This window comes from Sphaerodactylus townsendi, linkage group LG07 (genome assembly GCF_021028975.2).
Source record: "Sphaerodactylus townsendi isolate TG3544 linkage group LG07, MPM_Stown_v2.3, whole genome shotgun sequence".
In the NCBI taxonomy this organism is placed as follows: Eukaryota; Metazoa; Chordata; class Lepidosauria; order Squamata; family Sphaerodactylidae; genus Sphaerodactylus; species Sphaerodactylus townsendi.
In genome coordinates, this window is record NC_059431.1 from 93,778,093 (window position 1) to 93,800,768 (window position 22,676).

Below are 22,676 nucleotides of genomic sequence, written 5' to 3' on the forward strand. Positions count from 1 at the left end.
GAACTACGACATCGATGCAGGGATCGATGGCTGACATCGATGGCTGACATACAAACTCAAGAACGGGCAGGTCTGCCAGAAATAGACCAGGAGCAAGGGGACCCATCCCTACAGCATTTGGAATGGCGGCTTGCACCTTTTAATCCACTGAGCTACAGAACCTCCCTTCATGAGATTTTTTTTTGAAAGATGAAAGAGGATTCACCTTCTGAGCTAATGTAGCTTCATCCCACTTCTGAAGGTTCGCAATGGCTTGGTTCATCATCTTTTCCTTCAACATGTTGATTTCCTCTATTTCAGCCCGTTCGCTTTTGCTAGTCACAAGGATGCACTTGCTGTCTTTTGCCCTGCCACGACCTACAGGTGGTAATGCACACAAATGGGTTCCAATCATGGCAAAAGGGAAGGAATGTTGCTTCATGCATAGATGTAAGTGTGACACATTGATAGTCAACTGTTTTACCCAGTGGGATCATAAAATGACAGACAGACAGTGTGCATATGGTTAGAGTAATGGACTAGGATCTGAGAGACCCTGCTTCTGCCATATCCTTGCTCTGCCAAGAAAGCTAGCTGGGTGACCTTGGGCCAGTTACACACTCAGTCTAATCCACCTCAATTCACAGGACTATTGTAAAGGTAAAGCGTTTTTGGTGTCCACTGGTGAGAAAGGCAGGCAATCAAAAAATAAATCTGAAATTCTAAGAGTGAAGTCAGTCAAATATTTGGGTACTTAAATCTGATAAATGGAGTTGTGAATGGGCAATCTTGCTACAAACCTGAAAAGGGCCAAGATTTGCAGAAAAACGTAAAATAAAAAAAATGCATTGGGCAGTGTAAAAACCCAAAAAGATAAAAGGAGCACCTGTACCTTTAAGCAACAAATTCCCTTAGCAGCTGTTGCTAGGCAATCACAGGATTCAGGCTTTGGTTTCTGTGAAAATAAAAAGGCAGCAGGGAAGGGACAGAGCCCTTTCAAGGTCTATTTTGGCCTTTGAGGGAGTATCCTATGTGGTCAGGCATAGCTAGGGTTGTCCGCTCCCTGTGGGAAAATTCTTGGAGATTTTGTGGTGGAGTTTGGGAAGGAAAGAAACCTCAGCCAAATATAATACCATAGAGTTCACCCTCTATTTCATCCTCATGGCAGCAATCCTGTGAGGTCAGTTAGGCTGTGCGAAAGTGACTGGCCCAATAGCATCCAGCAAACTAACATGGAAGAGTAGGAATTTGAACTGGGGGCTCCCAGATTCTAGCCAACACTACACCCCACTGATACAAAGAGTGGCATTCCTTGTTGAAGTCTGTTTCTCTCCCCAACCCCAACACAAACGAACAATTATACTAGGAATTTACATTACATTGTATAAATCACTATATCCAATAGTAAACGCCTGATGCTTTCATAGATGAAGTAACACTATGGGGGAGAGCTGAACACTGTCTTTAAGAACTCTTAACGGGAACTGACTCCTCAGCTTCTTGAACTCCCTGGTGCTGGAATGGAAGGGATGAGAGAGAGATACAGCTCCCTCCATTGACCTGATGAGAACAAACCATCTCCCATTGGCGTGCACTTCATCAGTTCATTTCTGAAATACTTATGCTTTAACTCAGAACATCTGCCATCTCTTTTGTGTGTGTGTCATGCCTAAGTAACATAACTTTGACAATGCAGCATTTAGTAATGTTTTTGTGAAAAATACACCAGGGGTATCCCAACTCTGGCCCTCCAGATGTTCATGGACTATGATTCCCATCACCCCTGCAAGCATTATGCTGATGGGAATTGTAGTCCATGAACATCTGGAGGGCCAGAGTTGGACACTCCAATGTACACAAAAAGATAATTAAAACATCAATAATAAAACATAACAGAATCATCATCATCATCATCATTGTTCTGACCAGTCTCCATGTACCTACTGGCAGAATGGAAAGATTTTTCAGACCCTGGTTTCCAAATCCACACACAAAACACATTTGGTGGCATAGGCACCATCTTAGAACAGTATCACTTCTGAGCCTTACAATCATATTTTAACCACTGGCCCCATAGCAACTCTTGGCTAACCAACCCACCTCTAACTTGTATCATCTTGATGACATTGCCTGTGTATTCATACAGGAGGACAAGGTTGCACTGGGCAATATCAATCCCTTCATCAGCTACCGATGTAGCTATGAGCATCTTGCTGTCCCCATCACTTTTGAAAGACTCCAGGACACCTTTTTGATTTGGAAGGGTCATACCTAAATGGGATCAACAGGAGAGAATGTAGTATCTCAACAAATACTAGAATTTTGCCAGAACTGGACTTACGTAGGGTTTTTAATTTCATGTATTCATTTTAAATATGTATAAGCTTGCATGTCTGCCATGGCGATAGCACCACATCTGAAACCCCATCAATACAAAGCCAGGAAAGAGTCAAAACAACTAGCTCGTCACTGTGGACCACCCCTCTACCAACCAGAGTGTAACTCTACTTAGGATAGCATTGTCAATCTTGTAGCCCTTCCCAAATGCCACCAAGATCTAGGCTTACACCAAGGATCTGCAATCTATGGTTCTACAGCCAAACCTGGTATTGAACCAGTTTTATTTTTATTTTTTTACCATCAAGACACATCTGACTGATGGAGCCCCCTGATGAGGTTTTCAAGGCAAGAGACATTCAGAAGTGATCTGCCATTGTCTGCCTCTGTGTCACAACCCTGGTATTCCTTGAAGGTCTCCCATCCAAATACTTGCCAGGGGCAACCCTGCTTAGCTTCTGAGATCAGGCTAGCCTATGGAACCAAATTTGGCACTTTACAAAGTGAAATGCCCTTCTCTGTGGCTTATCCATTGTGTTGGGGATACAACCTTACACTTCAGAATCTGTTCTAGCTCGCTCACGGCTGCCCTTCCCAGTTTCAGTCTCCTGATTACTTGGTTGCAATCTCCCTTTTGGTTGGTGAGGAAGTCAAGGAACAGCACATCTTGAACAACAAGGTTGAGGATGAAGAAACTGAAATTGTTGGAGGATGAAGAAATTGAAAAGGGGGGGTAATTCCCCAGTAGTCATTGCTTTTCTTCTGGACGGATCACCTGTAGTCCTGCTTTGGCACTTTCTGCTGTAGCCTGAGGCACTAGTCATTTCAAGCCAGTAACATGGGGACTTTCCCAACTTACCTTAAGCCCCACGCTACTCTCCTCAAGTAGCGCGGGGTCCCCCGGCACTCCCCACGACAGGGGCGGCGACAGCACAGCCGCCCCGACACTGCCGCTGTCGCACCCCCTCAGCGCGCAGCATCCCTGGCGCTCTTGTAAACGGCGCCTTTAGATGACCCCTGGCCAGGGATGCCGCGCGCTGAGAACAGCGTGCGGCATAGGGGGGACCATGAAGAGTGGGGAAACACCCATGGTGTTATCTGCACATCTCAAGTTATTAACGTTGCGATGGATTGGCACAGCCCTCAGTTTGCAAGATCTGAGCAAGGCTGTTAACGATAGCAGAAACTTGACATGGAAATAAGCATCTGAAGTTTTGAAGTAATCTGAAGTAAAGGGGAGGGGGGTGTTAGCAAAAGTAACTAAATGATAAAAGTAACTAAATGGCCCCTATTCAGGGTCATTCCCCCCTATGTAGTTCATAGCCTCAAACTTCTTATGGCCATTGAATCCAGTGAGGCTTTCTTGAGAATAAACATGAAGCCAGGTGTTCTGGGCCTCTTGTTGAAATTGGGAAGACTTGGGCCCCTTCTGCACATGCAGGATAATGCACTTTCAGTGCACTTTGCAGCTGGATTTTACTGTGCAGAATAGCAAAATCCACTTGCAAACAATTTGAAAGTGCACTGAAAGTGCATTAATCTGCATATGCAGAAGGAGCCTTACTTACATGCAACCCAGGAAACGTTTCCACTCCGCTTGCAACACCTGCCTGATCATTGGAAAACAGTCTTAAATTGTGGGTCAAAAGGAAGCTCACTCCAGCAAGCATGCTCAGAAATGGAGGCCGTGTACTATTGTACGTACCCTGCAGGGTTGAAGCTCATGGGGTTAAATAGCTGTGCTCTGGGTGCCCCCCCCGCCCCAGCTGGGAGGCATGCCTAATGGGGCGCAGGGAAGGGGAAGGGGGTGCCCACTTGTTTGCTCGCCTGGGTGGCTTGAAGGGGTGCCTGCCTGGGCTCGTCCTCTCTCCTTTCCTGTGCTCTGGTGGGGGATCGGGGCCATGGAGGGCCAGCCTGGACCGAGGTTACTCCTGGGCAGTTAAGAGGCTGCATGGAGGGGCTTTCCATGGCCAGCTGCAGCTCCAAGGCTGCCGCCTCCCTCTTCAAGCACACCCTGGCGCTCTCTCCCCCACCTCAGGCTGCAGGAAGAGGCGGCTGCGGGTGTTGCAGCACCTCCAGTTCTCCGTGCACCTCATCCTTGGGTGGAGGGAGGTTGCACTCTGCGGAGAGTTGCCTCTTGCAGCCGCCGCCGTCCTCCCCACCTCACTTCCCGGTTGCTCAGCCCCACTCTCCACCCCTGCTCTTCCTGCAGAACTTGCTCAGCAACGGTCTCTGCACTTGCTTCAAATACCTGAATCAGACCAGCTGGAGCTTCACCGCCGTCATCCAAGCCCTCGACATAGAGTTGCAGTGAGTTTACAGCAGTGGTTTTCTGATGGTCTGGCAACCCCTGTGAAAGGGTCTTTCGACCCCCAAGGGGTCGCGACCCCCAGGTTGAGAATCGCTGTCATATGTGCAACTTCCTAAGAAACAACTCACAACAACCACTGTTTGGGCTAAAGAAACTTGAGGGATTATTACTCGACCTGTCAATGATCAGTAACACAAAGGTGAATATTTGCAGTTATGCAAATAGGATCTCTTATACTGGCTCATTTTTGGCCTCTTTGACAAAGTTGCTCCCCTTAATTATAAAAAGCTGCTGAGCCCTTCTTTCCATCTTCAGGAGGGCCGTTTCATAGCATAGGGTTTGTGACAGACAATGTCAAAGAGCAGACTGTGACTATCTGTACCTTGTACAGCAAGGGAAGCAGAGTTATGATCACCTGTGTAGAGCTGACCAGCCATCCCGCTTTTGGCGGGACATTCATGCCTTGAAAGAAATTGTCCCGCGTCCCGCAGGTTTTCCCCAATGTCCCAGGTTTTGGAAGGCTGCCGCACTGCCTTCTGGGGCGCAAGGCAGTGCGGCTGCCTCCCGCGCGGCCACAGGGGCACACTGCCTTCTGGGACGCTGCCGTTTCCCGCCCTGTCACAGGGTGGGAAATGGCAGCGCCCCAGAAGGCAGTGCGCTCCTGCGGCTGTGCAAGTGTGTGCCCACCCGTCCCGGTTCACGAAGGTGACCATCTGGCTGTGCGAGTGTGTGCCCACCCGTCCCAGTTCACGAAGGTGACCATCTGGTCACCTTACCTGTGTAGGACATACAGACTGAATATAGTGGTGGTGGAAAGTGATGTCAAGTCACCTATGGCAAGGCCATAAGGGGTTCAAGGCAAGAGATGCTGTCTTGCACCTTTACAATCATAATCCTAAAGATTATAATTAACCTTCCAACCTATACAGCATGGACAAAATCTTCTTACCTGTGTCCTGATTTCTCTTCCCACGCCCCATCAGGACCTCTGGCTTCAGGTGTCTGAGCTGATGGCTTTCCTCTATCCAGTTCTTCAAGGCCTGTAAAAGTAATTCAGTTTCAGAATTTTTTTTCAGTTTCATGATTTTAAAAAAGGCAAAATGGTTACTTAATTTCTCAAACGAATGAAAAAAAATTAGTGGAACTTCATCAGCCTAATCTTTTGGCACCTACCGCAAGCTCAGTCAAGGATGAAGCCTGGATTGTCTTTCTCCCCACTGAGTTCTGTATTGCATGCCCTGCAGCTCCACACAGGAATTGGATCCACACTTAACTAGCAATTTCCACGTATTCCCTCTTGCAATGGATGAAGTCCTATCCACAGAAACACCCACCCCCTCTTTGATAGAGAACACAAACACATACCTGCCAGAGGGACATATGGGTACAAATTTCCCCGGGTACAGGCAATCTAATCACGTGGGGGGTAGAAAATTGCCCCCCCACTCATCCTCCCCCCCGTCCCTGGGGTTTCCTGATTGTCCCGCCCCCTCTTGGCCCCGGGCCAACCCGTTGCAGCCCCCTGGGGTGTGGCCATGCCCTTCCTGATGTCGTGCTCCAATCCCCCCTGCCTTTTAAGGCCAGGGTGGGGCAAGCTCCTGGGCGTCTCTGGCCAGTCGTTAGCAGTGGCTGGCTGTGGAGAGCTGCCTGGCCTGGTTCCTGCAGCCTGGCTGGAAGCAGGCCAGTTGGGGTGGCCTTGCTGACCTCCCTCATAGCTGGAACAATCCCTTGCCAGCTGGGTAAGGCTGGGGGCAGGGCATCCCCATCCCAACCTGCCAGTGCTGCCGGCGACAAAGAGCTAGCCCCTGCTGCCTCCCCCAGGCTGGGAGCAGCCTCCGGTGTGGGGAGTTCCCCGGCATGGAACCGGGGCATGGAGAGAGCTTTCCTTGGCGGGGTGTCAATGCTCGCCAAGGACAGCCCCGCTTCACTGTGACAAATGGTGTTTGCTGTTACATCCTCATTGTGATCTGAGGAGCTGCACATATTGATAAATACAGAGGTGTATCTAAGGAAAATGGAGCCGGGGGGATAGAAAACTCAGATTTTGCCCCTGGCTCTATTTTCCCTAGATATGCCTCTGGCAGAACAGCAGCTGTGCTTTTATTTGAAGTAGAGGGTTCCTTGTCAATTCCTCTTTCCACAGCAATCCCTACAGCATATCCCACACTGATTTCATGACTTCTCTTGAGCTTCAGGGACAACTTCCAGGTGAGAGATCAAGAAGGGGAGGTGCTGAAGATCCAATCAATTAGCAGAGCTTTATTTGCCACTGTTAGGACTTTAAATTACTTATTACAAGCTGGTGTGACAACATTATTGGCCCAGAAACCACATTAATTTCCAACTCAAACCAAAGCCTGAGGGAAACTATTAAAAATAAAGCATTCTATCTTGACAGTTAGGAAAAAGTATCTTACTGCTGCCAGAGCTCTTGTCTTAACAAAGAGAATGGAACGAGTTTGGGGTTTGAATCGGTACTCTTCTTCCAAGATGAAAGTAATCGCTTCTAATTTGGGGTTTTCATTGGATTCATCTTGAGAAAGTGCATTCATCTCTGGCAGTTTATCTGGGAAAAAGAATTTATTGGAGAGGAAAGAGATGAAATTAGCAGCACATATTTTTTATTTAGAATGTTGTTGCTCAAAAGAGACTAAATGCCGTAGTAGCATAAAAACGAATGAAACAGCCATCAGAGATAGAGCCCCAGCAACAAGAAAATCCTATCCCTGTCCTCATCTCCTTGAGTATCTATGGGATAGAGCAGTGGTTCTCAACCTGGGGGTTGGGACCCCTTTGGGGGGTCGAACGACCCTTTCACAGGGGTCGCCTAAGCCTCTCTGCATCAGTGCTGTCCATCTGTAAAATGGATAAATGTTAGGGTTGGGGGTCACCACAACATGAGGAACTGTATTAAAGGGTCACGGCATTAGGAACGTTGAGAACCACTGGGATAGAGTCACCCATTGTGCTCCGTTTATCAGATGCTCCATTTATCAAGTAATGATTTACTGGTGGTCTCTGGCCTGAAGGAAGTCTGGCTCGCCCCAGCCTAGTGGAGTGCTCAGAGGATCTAATAAAGATCTGCAAGGCCCGTAAGATGCAGCTGTTCCACCAGGCAGATGGTTGAGGCAGCTACATTTTTCATCTTTGGCCTCCCATCACCATTCCCACTGGCACCCCATTCATCAGGTAGTAAATTCCATTTTTTTCCATCCTCCCCCTCTTTAAGATTTTTCTTAGCTCATCTGAAATTGGATGTTTTCACCATTTTGGCTTTGGAAAGTACAGATTTAAGGGGCTTTGGGAAGTACAGATTTTAAATCAAATTTACAGTTGTATTCTATCCTACGCCGTTTATGAACTGTTGTGAACTGCCTGGAGCCCAAAAGAGGAGGGGTGGTATAGAAATTTAAGAATACCGAAATAACATAAAAAATAAATAGGAAGTAGGAGTAATTCTTGGAATGAGGATTCTCACTTGGCAATATGAGTTTCTCTAGTGTTGAAATAATTGAACCTATTTTATTTCTTTCTCTCATGGAGCCACTTTGGGGCTAATACGTTGAATACGGAGCTTCCTCTATGAAGTACCTTCAAAGTTGGAAGCCAGCTTTTCTTCTATTTCATCAAACCCTCCACTTTTGATATTCTCAAAAAATTCCTTCAGGTAATCCAGTGCATCCTGAGTACGTGCATCTTCATTAATGATGAGGGTGTCATTGTATTTCTGCATATAAAAAGAATTTGGGGAGCTTTTTGTATGAGGAAATTAAAAACAACAACAATCATACACTTCATCCTGACCCCAAGGCAGCAACTGATGTTCATGGAGCAAAGACAGAAGGGGAAAATCAGGAGCTACCACCTATCTATCAAGAGCAGCTGAAAACAGCTTCTCAGTAGTATTTCCCAACGGCCTGGTAGAAATAACTAGAGAAACTTTCTTTACTTACTTATTTACTTATTTTTACCCCGCCTATCCCCGAAGGACTCAGGGTGGCAGCAACATTATAAAAACAATATTACAATAAGACCACAATAAATACATTAAAACAGTTTGTATAATACACATACTAAAGTAACCTAAGATGGCGACTTACAGCTGCTTAGCACTGCTGACTTAAACTATCTAAATTGTTTCTATTTCAGACTTTTTCTGGTGCCACAAATCAACCAACGCTATTCTTGTAAAGAGGGGATCGAGCAGGTCTGTGGGAAGAATGGTGGCAGCTGGAGCCTAATCGGGCTGGTAGAGAGAGGGCAGTAAATGCTGAGAAAGACCTTTGCTTGATTTTTCCTCTGGAGCTCAGAGTCCTTCTAGTATCTCCTAGTTCTATATCTCCTTTGACCCCATTTGAAGCGCCGAGAGTGCCTGAGGTCTACTTCAATCTTCCGGATCTTCTGGGGCACATGTGGTGGTGACAGAGAGAATGAGCCACATGAGTAAGATGGTGATAGTTGCTGGCAGGGACCTGTAGGACTAGGGGAGCCACTGCCGGTTGGGGTAGTGGAGAACCAATGCACGGGCAGAAGGGGAGAGTCAGAGGGTGATGGTTGCTGGCAGGGACCTGTGGGACTTTAGGCTGCTTCATACAAAATGGCTGTTAAGCAGAACTCAGTTCCTTTCAGGGGGCAAGTAACGTTTACACAGCACTTCTAAATGTGGATTGGATAATTTTTTATTAATTCAAAAAATGGTATTCTCTGCTTTGGAGAAAGATGCCTGACCCACATGGTAAACTACTGCACAGACACATTCACTCTAAATGGAAACAGCCACCACAGGTAACACTTTAAAATGGTTTCCAGTGGATGGCGATGTCACCTGCTAGTCTACACAAGCTATAAAGGTGCCCTTTTTACTTGAAGTGTAGAATTCCAACAATGCCTGTAGTAATACCAATCTTAAACAATATGAATCATTCTTACACCATTCCTGGAATCTTGCTGTAAGAAATAAGGTTGCTTCTGAGGAGAAAACGCCAACTCACCCGAAGGTGCTCTGTGCAAATAAAAAGAGCCCTGCAAATCCTGCTTTCTTCCTCCTTATCTGGCAGTTGTAACACTGAGCATCCCCTCTGAACATGAACAATCCACTGTTCATATTTCTGTGTTCCAAAACTTCTGCACTTAATAGGGGACAAATCATCTAATGGAAAAAAAAGCAGGCAAGCAAATTGGCAAACAAGAGGCACACACAACAATGAAGCCAAGGGAGGAAATTCACTTTCTAAACAGAAACTATAAATATTCTTTTATATGCATTTTCTGTTTTTGGAAGAGAATGCCATTTGCACTGACTGTGAGCCCTGAAAAAGAGTATACAAGTATATATTAGGAGGACAGCAGGAAGAGCCTTTTTACCAACCCTTCACGATGCCCAAGCATCTAGACCAATAATGGCTAAAACTTTTCTTAAGTGTACCTTTGGAAAGTTCACTGCAGGATCCACTAGAAAGCCAGTGTGGAATAGTGATTAGTATACTCTCGACTATTTTGTTGCTCATTTTTAGAAGCTGCAGAGAAAAGTCAAATGTTTTCACATGTGGGTCTTATTGAAGTTTTATGGTTTTATTGTTCAAGACCTTGGTCAAAGAAGTGGGGGTGGGGGCGTTGAATGATAGAAAAAGACAAGACTTTTCTATCACAAGGATTAGAATAGCCCTTTACACATGTCTCCAATGCACGTTGACTGAATGTATGAAAACCAGGCAGGAGAATGTTGACCCCATCACCTGTCTCCACAGATTATGAGAACAGAGAAGGAAGTGACCATGTCCATGGTCTCACCCCTGAGAAGGGATGCTGCTCCAAAATAGTTCTAAACAGAGGAGGAAGTATGTTGATACATCCTCTGTGCTCATGAGCTGGTAACTGTGCCATGGAGGCTGAGGACAGGATCAATTTATCCTCCCTCACAGTATTATCATGAAAACAACACGGAGGTGAGAGGAACCATGAATATTGCTCTGAAATCTGTGGAGAAAGGCAGAATCAAAACAAATGAGAGAAAAATTCCCTGTACATGTGCAAAGTAGCTTCCTGTACATTAGAATATTTTATTTTCCAGTCTGTAGAGACAGGCAGCCACCCAATGCACAAATGAGAATCCAGGGTAGATTTCCTGTCATAGCAAAGGCCAGCCAATTAGCTACCTGTACCACTTCATAGCAAGCAAATATTCAATAGTTTGCCTTACCTATATTTTGGCTGGGCAAACATAACACCATTCTAGACTCATGTCTTGCCCAGTATTCCCATTACCTGTATCTAGCCCAGTGGTTTTTGTTGTAATCAGAACTCAAGCAGAGCAACTACAATAGATCAGAAACAGGGATCGAGGAGGTCTTTAAAAGAAAAAAGATGTCAAGGAAGCAGAAAGAGGGGGAAAAGGATGAATGAGCCAGAACTAAGAGGTCTTAAATGGAAGACAGAAATCTATGACTCTGGGACAGAGTTGGAAGAGCAGTGATTTTCTCAAGAAAGAAGTCATTATGTCACACAGGAATATTGTCACCAAACCTGATCTGTTCCAGGGTCTTACCTATAGAGTAAAGTTTTCTTGCCAGGGCTTCGGTTTCAGACATCATGTGTGAAATAATGTCTACAAAGCGACTTTGAGGACGCTTTCCAGTAAGCTTAATTGCTGCAATCAGAAAAAGGGCAATCATTAGCACCATATAATTGCTTGAAACTTGTAACCAACCACTATCTCAACTTCTAGACAATAGGGGGAAGAGCCATCATATCACAAGGACCTCCCACCTATGATTATTGATAGCTCTGCCTTTATGTATGTGTGTTCTCAATGTAACCTCTGAAAATTGGAACACACTTTTCTTATTCCGGCATGCGTGCTCAATTGCTCATGCTCTGTCGAAAGTACTTTTCACTTTCCTATCTCTAGACAGCAGCAGAAGTGTTGAAGAGACAGTGACCTGTCTTCAGATGGCAGGTTACTGCTATGATTCCCACATGGCAGCTTGGTTTATGATTCCATATTATTATATGAAGGGACAAACTTATTGTCATGGCCTTACGGTTGAGTTCTATGACTGCTTCCCGGTCGGCCGCTGTAGAAAACAAGATACTGGAAAGAGCTCTAATTTGGCTCCAGCCCATATTACCCAGTGGGTCCAAAAGGAGGAGGCAACAGAATAGCCTCTCAGAAACCCTTTAGCACCAGAGCAGGGCTGGCATTGGGTGCAGGAGAGGCCTATTGACACAAAATGGAGCCTCAGGGGCGATGGAGCGGAAAACTCATGTTTTGCCCCAGGTGCCATTTCCCTCAGATATGCCTCTGACTGGCCATAGGCGTCTTGTGGAACAGGACACAGTCAGAACAATGTCACATCCCCTCCTCCACCAAGACTGCAACTCAACAGCATATTTACATTTTTTAGGCTTGTACACAATCTCCTCCAAATCTTTCAAGTTCTCCTTGACTGTTGATATGACCTGGACGTTGAGCGAGGCACAAACTGTGCAGATGTATTCTATGGTCTCCTGAAGATTTTTGGCGCTGCCCACTCCAAGGGAGGCTGTCAAGCCTACAATCTGAGCACACAGTCATAAATTAAGCACTGTACACAGAATTCAAATAGACAACCCTGACGACAAGCAACATGGCACCAGAAAGAATGATAGAAAGAAAGAGGAAGCTATCCCTCACTAAAAGCAAGTACATCAGGATTCCCTTAAAAACATAACTATAGGGAGCTTGTAGTTCTATCCACAATGTACCAGGATGCTCCTAACATTTTTAGGTTTCTTTAAAGTATTTATGACTGAATGCAATAAAGTTACATCATTCTAAGCCCCTTGACTTCAAAATCTTCAGACAAACAAAATCTTCAAAATGCTTCAGACAAACAGAATTGAAACTGCATGTATGCTATGATGTTGTCAGATTGCAGCAAAACCTGAAAATATGGTGTAGGGGCAGAGAATTTAGCCTCTTGAGAAGTGTAGCTTTTTTGACAAAAGTAAATTTATAGTCTCCATGAAAATACGTTACCTGAGGTAGTGGTGCTTCAGCTTGCTCAAATTTAAGATCCAGGTACTTGGACATTAACACATTATAGGGATGGTTCTTAGTTGTGTTGTGGCACTCATCAAAAATCATCAGTGTGAACAGCGAAAGAGAAGGCAGTGTTCCATTATTGAGACAATTGAGAAGAATCTGAGGTGTCATGACTGTGATATCCTTTTCCATAACAACCGTGGCTACAGGAGTGTCAACAGCTGTTTCCCCACATATGCCTGCAATTGTATAGCTGGGAGGGGACAGACAGACATTAGTCATAACCCTGGCAACTCACACAGGTCATTTAGCAGATCTAATACTCTGCGAGAAGAAATTCAAAATTCTTCAACAAGGCAAAAATTAAGTGAACATCTTCAAAATGCACAGTTCTACCTGCTTTTTTTGAACAGTTTGACCTTTCACTAGCATACTGAATAATGTGAGGAAAGAATAACAGAACCTACAGAATATTGAGATGAAACTAGTGGAACAAGTCCCTGCTTCTCTGAATTCGCTTTGCATCTTTAAATGCCCCAGATCTCTTAGGCCCCTTCCGCACACGCAAAATAATGCGTTTTCAAACCACTTTCACAGCTGTTTGCAAGTGGATTTTGCTATTCCGCACAGCTTTAAAGAGCACTGAAAGCAGTTTGAAAGTGCATTATTCTGCATGTGCGGAATGAGCCTTAGACTCAAGAGCTACTCCTTGATAATTGCTGCAAACACCTATAGAAATTTAGTTTCATGATGGGTTTCTCCAAGCCAATCAAAAATTCTTCTCTCAAAAATAGGTCACATGCATGTGTGAAATAGGGCAGAAATTGCCACTGTCCTTTCCACATCTTTCGGGTGGCATGCGCTAAAAGCAGCTAGCACATGGGACAAAATGAACCAGAAAGTCCCTAAAACCAAAGCACAAATTGTAAAGAGGTTGTATTCTATATTCACACGCAATGAGCTAATGGTACAAATGCTACAAACCTTTGGGATTAAGACTGCGCCCAATCTCCAAACTGGGCCATCATTATAGAAACAAAAAAATTCTAACAAGCGGTTTAAAGTTTAATGATACACAGAAATCCTTCCAAGCACATCGAACTCTACAGACTCAAATTCTGCTTGGGATTGCATTGGCAATCAGCTTCAAATGCATATATGTTTATCACTAGACTACTTCAAGATCAAATGAACAAATTTCTATTCCCTCCATCATTCAACATGAATTCAGTTTATCAAACGCCATGTTATTAAGCACACAGAAAGACTGATGGAAAGGCTTGCATGTGTCGACACATCTTCAGTTTGTTGTTTCAATGCCTTGTGTCCCACAGTGCAATGACGGAGGGGTATTTGGTTAGAGGAAGCAGGGCAATTCCCTCTGATTTGGCTCTCCCATAGCAAACCTTCCCTTCCATTAACAGTATGGAACTATTCTGTCTCTTTCCTCCTTCTGCATCCCAATGGTCTTTTAGAAATGCTATTACTAGGGCACTGGGGACCATTTTGGAGTGTTCTCTTAGCTGCAGTGGAAGGGGAGTGGCAGAGAAATTCTATTCTGTAGGGAGAAACTTAATTTTGGATCCTGATCCCCTTTTGCTCCTCTTCTCACAAATACAGGTCCATTTTCAACATTTAATAAAGATAGCAACATTTAATAAAGATAGCAACATTTAATAAAGATAGCAAAGCATTCATGTGGCTCACATTTACTCAGAAGTATGTCTAACCAACACCCAAAGAGCTCAGCAACTATGGCCAATTACACACAAAGTCTTTGCTGCATAGTGGAGACCGCAGCAAGATTGATTGATTGATTGATTGATTGATTGATTGATTGATTGATTGATTGATTGATTGATTGATTTCTGAGGCTTTTATACCGCCCCATCCCCGAAGGGCTCTTGTACAGATGCATTGTACAGATGCATTTTCTGGAGCCCCACTTTCACTTTCCACTCTCTTCTTGGGAAGCGAAACCACTTAGCATGATTTAAATCTTGCTTCACCTCCACAGCAAGACAGATTTGCCAGAGGGCATAGATTTGCCCCGGATTTCTTCTCTCCAGCCATGGCCAGCCTTCAGCGCCTTGCATGCCTTCCCCCTTACTCCCCTTTTCATGCTGTTGTTTCCTTCCATGCTGTTGTTTCCTTCCTGCTAGATTTCTCCTGCTAGATTTCTCATATGCATAGTGGGATAGAGGAACTCCCCCCCCCCATCTCTGCCTAACGTCTGTGTTTAGTCTCTTCTCTTCTCTACCAGTGTTTAGTCTCTTCTCTTCTCTACCAGCACAGCCTCAGCACACCACAGCACACCACAGCCTCAGTTGCCAGGTGCCCTGGAACCTTCCCGCCTCCATGGAACCCCCCGCCTCCATGCTGCTGGCTCCTTCCTGCTTCTCTAAAGTGCACATATTGAGAGATCGATCTTTCAATATAAAGTAAGAACTAAGAGGGCTTTGCAAGGAAAAGTACAAGCAGGCGTCTTTTTGGCTCCACCCCACCTCCGCTGCTCTGCTTCTGCCCTCCCTGATGGCTGAGAGTGCTTTTAAAACTTTATTTCAGGAAAGAGAGAGAGTGTGCATGTGCACATGTGCGGGCGGAGGGGAAGGGAATGGGGGAGAGAATATCAGATCTGTGCCTTTAAGGCTGTTGATGGGCGGATTTAAGAGAACCAGGCCAAGCAGAGCTCAGCAGACAAACTGCACTGCAGGATGTGGGCTGCCTCCTGATGTGTGAACAGAGCAATGCGAGGAGAGGCTACTACGAGCCCACTGCACAGAGAACAAGTCGAGGTAAGTGTTCCATGCATAATGGGCCTATATATAGAATTTGCAACTTAGGTAATAGACAAACACTGTCCAGAACAGCCTAAAATAAATATTAAAAGCATGTTCTGGCTTTTTGGGGGGAACAAACAAACAACTCAACAAAGGAGGACTTCGGTCATACTTGGTCCTTTTAAAATAATCCTGGAAGACTTTCTTCTGTTGTTCATACACTGGGACTTTAGTAGCAAGGAAGACAATCTTCCCTTTCGCTCCAGCGGGCTGGTTGCGGAGGTGATGGTCACATATCAAAAGAGACACAAAAGTCTTCCCAGATCCTATGAGGGGGAAAAACAGAAGAAAAGGGCTAGCTGAGATCCTTTGTTACATCTTCAGATTGATTTTTCTGAACCAATATGGGAAAACCCTGAAGTTTTGGCAAAGAAAACAGAGCCCCATAACAGAGTTCCAATTGTGCAGAATTTTGACAATCTTTCAACACCATCCAAGGGAAAGGGGCACACTGAATTCACCTTTGGGTGTGGCATGGGGCTGCTCTGGTGGATTTACCCTCCCCAAGGCATTTGTCCCAGCAGAGAAGAGGGGGCAAATCTACTAGAGGGTGGTCACTTTCTGCATACAAAACCTGCTCTCTTCCTCTCTGGTACAGCCTTTCACCACAAAGTGGCTCTACTAGAGTAAGGTGACCAGATGGTCACCTTTGTTATCCGGGATGGGGAGGTGGCCTTGCGCGCACTCGCAGCCGCATCAGCACACGGGCTTCTGGGGCTTGCAGTTTGCCGCCCTGTGACAGGGCAGCAAAACGCGAGCCCCAGAAGCCGGTGCACGCGGCTGCAGCAGCGCACCGGCTTCTGGGGCTCGCCATTTGCCGCTCTGTCACAGGGCAGCAAACGGCGAGCCCCAGAAGCCGGTGCGCTCCTGCGGCCGGATACACGGGAGGCTGCCGCACTACCTTGCGCCCCCAAGGCAGTGCAGCAGCCTCCCCAATCGGGACAATTTGTTGAACCCGTGGGACGCAGGACAAATTGTCCAAAGGCGGGCCGGTCCCACCAAAAGCAGGACGGCTGATCAGCCTATACTACAGACACGTTTCAGATTAACTTTTCCAACATTAGTTCTAAAACAAATACAATTATCCTGTCGCTTTCCCAAGAAATCTTCTATTCTAAACAGGATCCTTCTCAAATTCTAAAACCACACATCAAAATCAGAAAGTACACTGCCAAACATGGTCATAAATTAGAAAAAGTGCAACCTTACCAGTAGGGGCACAAACGATGGTATTTTTGCCATTGAGAGCAGGCCGGGCAAGTTCAGTTTGATAGCTTCTCGCCTCCTTTGGAAAATAAGTCGACTGCTGACAGGGTTCTAGAAACACAAGAAGGCAAAAGCCTATTCATTGCATCTATCATTGAAATCCATATTTTTTCCTGGAAATTGCTCCTTTGTTCATTAGAAGAAATAATCTGTGTGAGGCAAAAAAAAAATGCCCCAATCCAATGATCTTTGTGGGTTTGGCATCTCACATCTGTACAAAAGATTTACTACTGATTACAAATGGAGGGGCATGACCTATCTCCATTAATGGAGAGGTTTGCTGGAGATTTGTTTTTCCCTGTTGTGTGACTAGTTGTACTTTCTAAAATTCCCTTTTCTACCCAACTCTTAAAGACAATGGAAGACTAGGAGGCACAAGGAAGACTGCTGGCCACAAACCCTCCTCTGGCACCCCCTTGAATTAAACTTTTAGTTTTCTAACAATCCAAGCAGATCCCCTTTCCCAGTGATCTCAGCAATCCATGTAATTCCAGTGAAGAGACAGCTTATTTTCTCACTCAGAAAAATCATGATGCAACCTAATACTAAAGGAACCAATGTGTATCTATTTGCCGCAGGGACACTGAGCAGACATGTAGCGGGGGGAAAGGCCTTTAAAATAATGGCTTGGAACATCTTTTTCTCCCCCAACTGTTTTTCTTTTATTCTGTAACATCCAGCCTGAAAAGAGTTCTGGAGAACTCAAAAGCTCACACATTATTTTGTAGAAGAAGAAGAGTTTGGATTTATATCCCCCCTTTCTCTCCTGCAGGAGACTCAAAGGGGCTTACAATCTCCTTGCCCTTCCCCCCTCACAACAAACACCCTGTGAGGTAGGTGGGGCTGAGAGAGCTCCGAGAAGCTGTGACTAGCCCAGGGGTCTGCAACCTGCGGCTCCAGAGCCGCATGCGGCTCTTTCAACCTTATACTGTGGCTCTTTCAGCCTTATACTGTGGAGGTCGGAGGGCGTGTCCCTCCAGCCCTCCAGAGCAGCGCTGGAAGGAAAGGTGAGTGGAGGGGCCGAACCGGAGGCATCTCCGTGTGTGAGGATGCCGCTTTTCGTGTCCCTTCCACTCACCTCTCCTTCCAGCGCTGCTCTGGAGGGACACGCCCACGCTGCCTTCTGACCCCTGGAGGTCAGAGGGTGGAGTGGGCGTGTCCCTCCAGAACAGCCGTAATCCCCCCTCTGCCATCCCCGCAGCTGTCAACCCCCCTTCTTCTCCACAGAGCAGGCGGCTGCCTGCTCCATCGGGCAAAGGGGGTTCCCCTGCCTGGTGCTTCTGCCTTCCAGCGCTGGAAGGAAAGGTGAATGGAGGGGCTGAACTCTCCGGCTCAGTAGATCTTCAGGGCCATCAAAATGGGTCCAGATGGCTCTTTGGGTGGTTAAGGTTGCCAACCCCTGGACTAGCCCAAGGTCACCCAGCTGGCGTGTGTGGGAGTGCACAGGCTAATCTGAATTCCCCAGATAAGCCTCCACAGCTCAGGCGGCAGAGCAGGGAATCAAACCCGGTTCCTCCAGATTAGATACACGAGCTCTTAACCTCCTATGCCACTGCTGCTCATTGTGTCATTGTAGCTGGTCCTAATGAAAAGTATGATATGGAAAGTGGTTATGTTAATGGAGGAGCATCTTATTTTTTGGCCGCCTTACTTCAGAAGGTCCTTACATAAAAACTTAGGGCTCTAATGCAGAGAAATGCCACAAGCCATCGTGACAGAATCTCACAATGTGGGAAACACTTATTCTCACCTTCAGACTTGCAAATCACTACTACCGCCACTTGGGTGAACATCCTTTGACTTCAGCCTGGCCACAAATCCTCTTCTGCCACCCCCTTGAATTAAACCTTTAGTTTTCTAACAATCCAAGCAGATACCCTTTCCCAGTGATCTCAGCAATCCATGTAATTCCAGCTGGACTTGGTGTTTCACATAAATGCCAGCAGAGGCGTACCTAGCCAAACTGGAGCCCTGGGCAAAACCTGAGTTTGATGCCCCCCCATGGGCGGCCACCCTCCCCCACCGAGACCAAACAATGATTTTTTTTTCCCACCAGGTCGTTTCAAAGTCATCATCACATTATAGAACATCCCCCAATTCACAAATCTGAACACAGCAATGGGCCATGCTACACAGCAGAAATAAATTTTGGAAAACATTTTCAGAATGCTTTCAAAATGTTTTATTACTGCTATGAAAACATTTTATGGTATTGTATCCAGTCCCCCCAATTGGGGGAAACAGCATCACTTTCGGGATAAAGAGTTATTTAAACTAAAATCCTGATTCATAAGGTGGATTTAAAAGGAGAATCTGGGCTCCCTAGTTTAAACAAGTGATGCTGGAATCCACCCCCAAACAGCACCATTTTCAATGGTGTTTAAACTAGGGAGCCCAGATTCTCCTTTTAAATCCACCTTAAAGGGAGAATCTGGGGTCTCCAGTTTCAACAACATTGAAAGTGATGCTATTTTGGGGTGGATTCTCCCCCACCCTGAAACATCACTTTCAATATTTAAACTGGGGACCTCAGATTCTCCCTTTAAATCCATGCTGAAGGGGGTAGATTTAATAATAATAATAATAATAACCTTTATTAGGCATTGAGAGAACAAAAGAAAGAAAGAAAACAAGCATTGGCAGGAAGAGAGTGGATTTAAAAAAAGAATCAGGGGAAATTTCGGGGGTGCCTGTTGTCAGTTAAGATAGCAGCACCAAAATTTCAGAGTATCCTCTTAGGAGACCCTACTGATGATACCACCCAAGTTTGGTGAAGTTTGGTTCAGGGGGTCCAAAGTTATGGACCCTCAAAGGTGTAGCCCCCATCTCCTATTAGGCCCCATTGGAAACAATAAGTGATGGGGGTGACTCCCTAGAGTCCATAACTTGGGACTCTCTAAGCTGCCCCACCAAGCCTGGGTCCAATACATCATCAGGAGAGTCTCCTGCAAAAACATCCCTGAAATTTTGGTAAGCTAGCATAACAAACTGCGCCCCCTGCAGGCCACACACAAACCTAAAAAAATGACTGGAAAGGCCTACAAAAATCCCCTACAAAACAAAACCCTGCACTTTAATCGCCCACCATCATGTGGTTTCCTGGGCATTGCCCACTTTGCCCAATGGGAGGAACGCCTCTGAATGCCAGGCCGCTTTGGGATTTTTTCCCAGTCTCTCTCAGCTACACAAAGATAGTTTTTCCACCTCATTTTCACATGCCCCTAGTATAAATTCAGGCACAGGAATCCTCTGAGCACAGCGAGTCATCCCTACTATGCTGCAAATTTCTTGAGGTCTCAATCCATCATATGGAAATCACGGACATGTATCACTCTATACACACCAAGAACACAGGGTTCATAATGCCAACATGGTTTTCAGATATTACCTGCAGGAGAACACAAAGAGGAGCAGGCATTCGCACTACAGTTGGCAGGTTGTGCTTCTTCAGTATATTGCACATTTATATCAATAGCATAATTGTCCTCATCGTCATTGTCATCGTCCTGTGCTGTATCACTGCGATCTAAACATGACAGAAAAGAAGCATATTTCATCATAAGAGTTAGACATTTCACTATTTTTAGTATATCAGGGCAAAAATATTTGTTTCACTAACTCTGCCAAGTGAACGTTTCTCAGCTATGTTCATCCCAACACATGTTTCTGTACACTACCTCACTGGCCCTAATGAAGATAGAAAGGTAGGGTATACATTTTGTAAACGAACACACATACAGACAGGTTAAAATGAGTAAAAATATGTGAAGCAATGCAAGCAATCCCATGGAGAATATGCCTTCCCAATCACCTTAGGAAGTTTCTTGCCGTCATGGTTATGAAGGCCTATAGAAGGTCTGAAATGGCTTTGTTTAACTGTTTGGGTGTCTTTGTTGTGTTCAGAACAAAACGAACATAACTACACAAACAGGCTTGAACACAGTACAGTATTTTCATTTGGTCTTTCTAACAACTTGCTCAGAGGTCTTTTAATCTTAACCATAATAAAGGGCTACAGGATGGAATGTCCCCAACAAACCCTCCACCAATGAGGGGGCAGGACTCACAAAGTGAGTCGTGTTCCCCCATTGGAAGCCAATATTCCATCCCTTCCCTGGAACAGTGATCCACAGAAGCCCTCCCAACCCCACCAGCCAGGCCAGGCCCACAGAAGCCCTCCCACCTCCCCACCCATTCCCAGGTTGGCCCACAGAGCAGCTGGCATATAGTAGGGAGCACAACGAAGCAACTGCCTCAAGTGACAGATTCTGAGTTTCATCATGAAGTTGCACATTGTCATTTCTGACAGTATAATGAGTGAGAGGGGGAAAACATCAAACTGTCCAACAGTTGCTGTTCAGAGAAAGTAAAAGGTCTACTATCATTGTTGTCATCATCAATATATTTAATTCTCAACATATGTGGATACTTAAATCCGTAGACTAGATCCAGGAACACATAAGAGGGATCTTTCTATAAACCTGAGAAAAAATAATGTTGCAGAAAAATATGATTTTTTTAAAGTACATTGAGGGTGTTAAACCATCCCCAACAGAAGAGGAGCCTGTGACTTTAAGAAACCAATGCCCTCTGTGGACACTGTAAGGCAACCTCACAGGTGTGGTGGTTTCCAGCAGGAAAAAATGTGGTGGTTTCCAGCAGGAAAAAAAAGAAGAAATAGTGCGGGGAAGGATATACAGGGGGAAATGTGCTGCTTCCTCACGTCCTTGCCTATTCTCCACTATGCAACTGGGCCTGGTCTAGTGACTAGTGCCGTGCAGCTGGGTCATGGTTTTCCCAGTAGAGGCAGCGGGGATGGGGGGAGGGAGAGAGAAGGGAAACCTGAAGAAGGGGGAGCAGATAAAGCTTGGTTGGCAGGTGGGAGGAAAGAAGACAGGAAAAGGAGTGAATCTATGTGAGCTTTCAGAGAACTAAAAGAGGAAATAATGGGGGGAAAGAAAAGTGGTGTCCCCCAAAATTCCATGTGGGTCCCTCTCTTGTATCCTCTAAACTCCTGAAGCTGTGACACAGAAAATTAAATAAAGATGTGATGGCAATAGAGAAGCATAGTACCATCTGTCAAATTCCAGAGTTGGATGATATTTTCATATTCTGCTTCGGCCAGTGCCAGGTGAAAGGTTTTGGGCCAATTTTCCTTGTCAGACCGACATAGACATGCCACTAATTTTGATGCGCTTTCTGCTCTGGTGCCGTTTTTTTTAATCTGCAAGGGACAAACACAACTTTTTGTAAGAAAAAACAAGTAAAACTTTAAAGTTTGGAACTATTTTTGAGTGTACTACCGAAAAGAGGTATATACATATTTTAAATAAACAAACTATGCCTTAGAAACTTAATCACAGTAACCAAACAGTTGTGCTGATATTGGGACACATATTATTACAGGTTTGGATCAATCATAGAGTTTTTTTATATTGTTCCACTACAACCTTGAAGCTGCACAGAGGAAAACATGGTTAAGTCTGGCTGGGCACAAACTTTTTATTTTTATTTCAATGCATGCCCACTGATACTGCCAGGATCCCAGCTGGGCGCAGGCTGCAGTCAGCTTGCTCTCCCCACCTTTATCGGAGGTCCCGCAGGGCTGCTGATGGAAGTGGGGAGGGGGTGGCTTCAGCCTGTGCCCAGCTCAGTTCCTACCAGGATCCAAGCTGGGTGCAGGCTGCAGTCGACTTACTCTCCCCACCTTTATCGGAGGTCCGGCAGGGCCTCTGATGAAAGTGAGGAGGGGTGGCTGCAGCCTGTGCCCAGCTCAGTTCCTACCAGAATCCAGCTTGCCCTCCCCATCTTTATTGGAGGTCCCGCAGGGCCTCTGATGGAGGTGGGCACACTCCTGCCAGGCCGGCCTTCCTCCCTCTATCGGAGTTGCGCAGGTGCTGCCCATGCGGGGGGGAGGGCA

General features: G+C 45.6%; 1 protein-coding gene across 1 annotated transcript in view; it reads right to left on the reverse strand.

The window, feature by feature from the left end:
- Positions 1-22,676, reverse strand: part of DDX58 (DExD/H-box helicase 58) — a 32,336-nt gene that overhangs the window by 3,116 nt on the left and 6,544 nt on the right. The window contains exons 4-16 of the mRNA XM_048503013.1: positions 21,830-21,980; positions 20,145-20,282; positions 16,700-16,807; positions 15,603-15,756; positions 12,645-12,903; positions 12,022-12,184; positions 11,172-11,273; positions 9,619-9,776; positions 8,219-8,354; positions 7,045-7,193; positions 5,577-5,667; positions 2,080-2,250; positions 206-357 (exon numbers count right to left, since the gene is read on the reverse strand). Coding sequence (XP_048358970.1) covers positions 206-357; positions 2,080-2,250; positions 5,577-5,667; positions 7,045-7,193; positions 8,219-8,354; positions 9,619-9,776; positions 11,172-11,273; positions 12,022-12,184; positions 12,645-12,903; positions 15,603-15,756; positions 16,700-16,807; positions 20,145-20,282; positions 21,830-21,980 — 1,932 coding nt within the window. The remainder of the gene's footprint in view (positions 1-205; positions 358-2,079; positions 2,251-5,576; positions 5,668-7,044; positions 7,194-8,218; positions 8,355-9,618; positions 9,777-11,171; positions 11,274-12,021; positions 12,185-12,644; positions 12,904-15,602; positions 15,757-16,699; positions 16,808-20,144; positions 20,283-21,829; positions 21,981-22,676) is intronic.